This window comes from Limulus polyphemus, unplaced genomic scaffold (assembly GCF_000517525.1).
Source record: "Limulus polyphemus unplaced genomic scaffold, Limulus_polyphemus-2.1.2 Scaffold9238, whole genome shotgun sequence".
NCBI classification, from domain to species: domain Eukaryota; kingdom Metazoa; phylum Arthropoda; class Merostomata; order Xiphosura; family Limulidae; genus Limulus; species Limulus polyphemus.
In genome coordinates, this window is record NW_013674848.1 from 1 (window position 1) to 3061 (window position 3061).

Genomic DNA, 3061 nt, shown 5'->3' on the forward strand with positions numbered 1-3061 from the left:
GTAGTTGATGTTAAGTGGAAACTAGGTAACATTGATTACCTGTAGCTACTAGTACTAAAGATAGTGTAGTGAGTAACATTTCATTATTTTTTGTTTGCAATATGTTAATAAATTAAAGATTCACAATGTCTGTTGACTTGTGTTTCTCATCTGTAGTGACTGTTTTTGAAAGATCATGTTGGAGATAAAATATGTTTCATCTTAAAGATTACATTTTTTTTGCTGACCATTCAGGAGGAGCAGCTCTTACATTTTCTTTATTTAAAGATCTTTCAGTTTGCTGTTACATTTTATTTCTAGTAATTGAATATCATGATGAATGAATAGAATTGTTTTTTGATTCTTCAAGATTCCAACAATACTGCTCTCATTGTTGGTATTGTTCCAGTATCTCTTCTAATTCTGATAACCATTATTATTGTTGTGTTCCAGATCTCGACAATACTGCTCTTATTGTTGGTATTGTTGTTCCAGTATCTCTGATAACCATTATTATTGTTTTGTTCCAGATTCCGACAATACTGCTCTTATTGTTGGTATTGTTGTTCCAGTATCTCTGATAACCATTATTATTGTTGTGTTCCAGATCTCAATAATACAGCACTCATTGGTATTGTTGTTCCAGAATCTCTTCTAATTCTGATAACCAGTATTGTTGTTGTGTTCCAGATCTCGACAATACTGCTCTTATTGTTGGTATTGTTCCAGTATCTCTGATAACCATTATTATTGTTTTGTTCCAGATTCCGACAATACTGCTCTTATTGTTGGTATTGTTCCAGTATCTCTGATAACCATTATTATTGTTGTGTTCCAGATCCCGACAATACAGCACTCATTGTTGGTATTGTTGTTCCAGTATCTCTTCTAATTCTGATAGCCATTATTATTGTTGTGATTCTTCGTCGAAGAAGAACTGGTCCTTTCATGAAGAAAGGAGGAGTAGTAGATGGGAAAGAAGATGCCCTCTCTATACCTGAAAGTGAAATAATAACTAGGTAACTATCATTATCTTTTTAATTTAATTTTTATCAGATATAATATTCTTTTTGGTCCAGAGTATAGACACAATGTACTTGATCAACTAAGATTTAAATAGGCTGTTCTTCTTGAATCATAGGTCTCAGTAGAGGGTTCTTCTTAATTATAGATTTAATATCATGTGTAGATTAATACTTCATAGTTATGAATGAAATTAATATGGATATTTTGTGACACTAGTTGCAGTATTAAAGTAAAGTTTTAAAATAGAATTTTAATTTTTTCTTATTGGTTGCAAATATTCTCTATTTTTTTGTGACTTTAAAGTAAGATTTACCAAAGAACTTGTTTCTTCGTATTTGTTGGTCTGTAACAGTTTTACTTTACTCCAACTCCACACTGCCATCTGTGTATAAGTAAGGGTTAGTGATAAAACAAAACTGTTGACCAGCATGTGCTTTAAGATGTGTTTATTATGGTGTATATATATATTTGAATATTTAGTTTTTTGTTACAAGAATTATGCTCAGTAAATTTTTGTCTTTTTTTTTTTAATAATTTATGATAACAATATTCTAAATATTTTACAGTCGCCCAATCAGGTTGAAAGATTTTGCAGAACACTATCGTATAATGTCTGCAGATTCTGACTTCCGTTTCTCAGAAGAGTTTGAGATGTTGAAACACGTAGGACGAGACAGGTCATGTGCAGCAGCTGATTTTCCTGTTAATAGACCAAAGAACAGATTCACTAATATTCTGCCTTATGACCATTCTCGTGTTAAACTTCTGCCAACAGATGATGAAGAAGGTTCTGATTACATTAATGCTAACTACATCCCAGTAAGCCTTACTTTAACTTATTGAACTTTTTTAGTAACTTCTGCTTTGGAATACAACTTACTTTTTAAAATGGTGTATCTGGTGAGAGCTGTATGTCTGATTGTTTTAAGTATTTGGTGAAGTTGAACTATGAAATCTTTCCCCGTACTATACTTTAGCTTTTGATGTTCAAATTCTGTTTTCTTTTTCAGGGTTATAATTCTCCAAGAGAATTTATCGTAACTCAGGGTCCCTTACACAGCACAAGAGACGACTTCTGGAGGATGACTTGGGAACAGAACAGTCGTGCTATTGTAATGCTGACTCGCTGTATTGAAAAAGGTCGAGAAAAGTGTGACCACTACTGGCCGCTGGATACTCAACCTGTATATTATGGTGATATTCAGGTCACAATTTTGAATGAATCTCAGTATCAAGATTGGACCATTTCAGAGTTTAGAGTCTCAAGAGTAAGATGTAACATGTTTTCCTTTTTTACAAAACTAAGTAGTTATGTAAAGTGTTAAATTAACTCGATCATAGGAGGAGTCATAGAACAGTCTCTAACATAAAACTAGTCATGTTTCTTAGAGTGAGTAACAATGTTAAGACAATACAATTACATTCAAGGACAGGTCATAGACACCTTGTCACATATAACTATTCACTGTTTGTAGAGTGAGAATGTTACCTACATCTTTAAGGAATGTCACTGAAACTAGATAGATTACTAATCATTACCTGTACTAAGATATGTTATACTAATCATTACCTGCACTAAGATCTATAGATATGTCATACTAATCATTACCTGCACTAAGATCTATAGATATGTTATACTAATCATTACCTGCACTAAGATCTATAGATATGTCATACTAATCATTACCTGTACTAAGATCTATAGATATGTCATACTAATCATTACCTGCACTAAGATCTATAAATATGTCATACTAATCATTACCTGCACTAAGATCTATAGACATAGGTAACAACTAGTATATCGTATCTCTAGATCTTAGTATAGGTAACAACTAGTGTGTCATATCTACAGATCTTAGTGCAGGTAATGATTAGTATAACATATCTATAGATCTTAGTGCAGGTAATGATTAGTAACTAAGATCTAGAGATACGATATACTAGTTGTTACCTATACTAAGATCTGCAGGAATACTTGTTACCTAATGTTTCAACTTTTGCAGGAACTAATATATATATATATATATATATATATATATACTATTTAAGTTTT

At 31.9% G+C, this 3061-nt stretch overlaps 1 protein-coding gene across 1 annotated transcript in view; it reads left to right on the forward strand.

Moving 5' to 3' along the window:
* Nucleotides 1-817: 817 nt before the first annotated feature.
* Nucleotides 818-3061, forward strand: part of LOC106475826 (tyrosine-protein phosphatase 10D-like) — a gene marked incomplete at its 5' end in the record, with an annotated part of 8174 nt that continues 5930 nt past the window's right edge. The window contains 3 exons of the mRNA XM_013936499.2: nt 818-998; nt 1572-1824; nt 2016-2273. Of these exons, the coding sequence (XP_013791953.1) occupies nt 818-998; nt 1572-1824; nt 2016-2273 (692 nt within the window). The remainder of the gene's footprint in view (nt 999-1571; nt 1825-2015; nt 2274-3061) is intronic.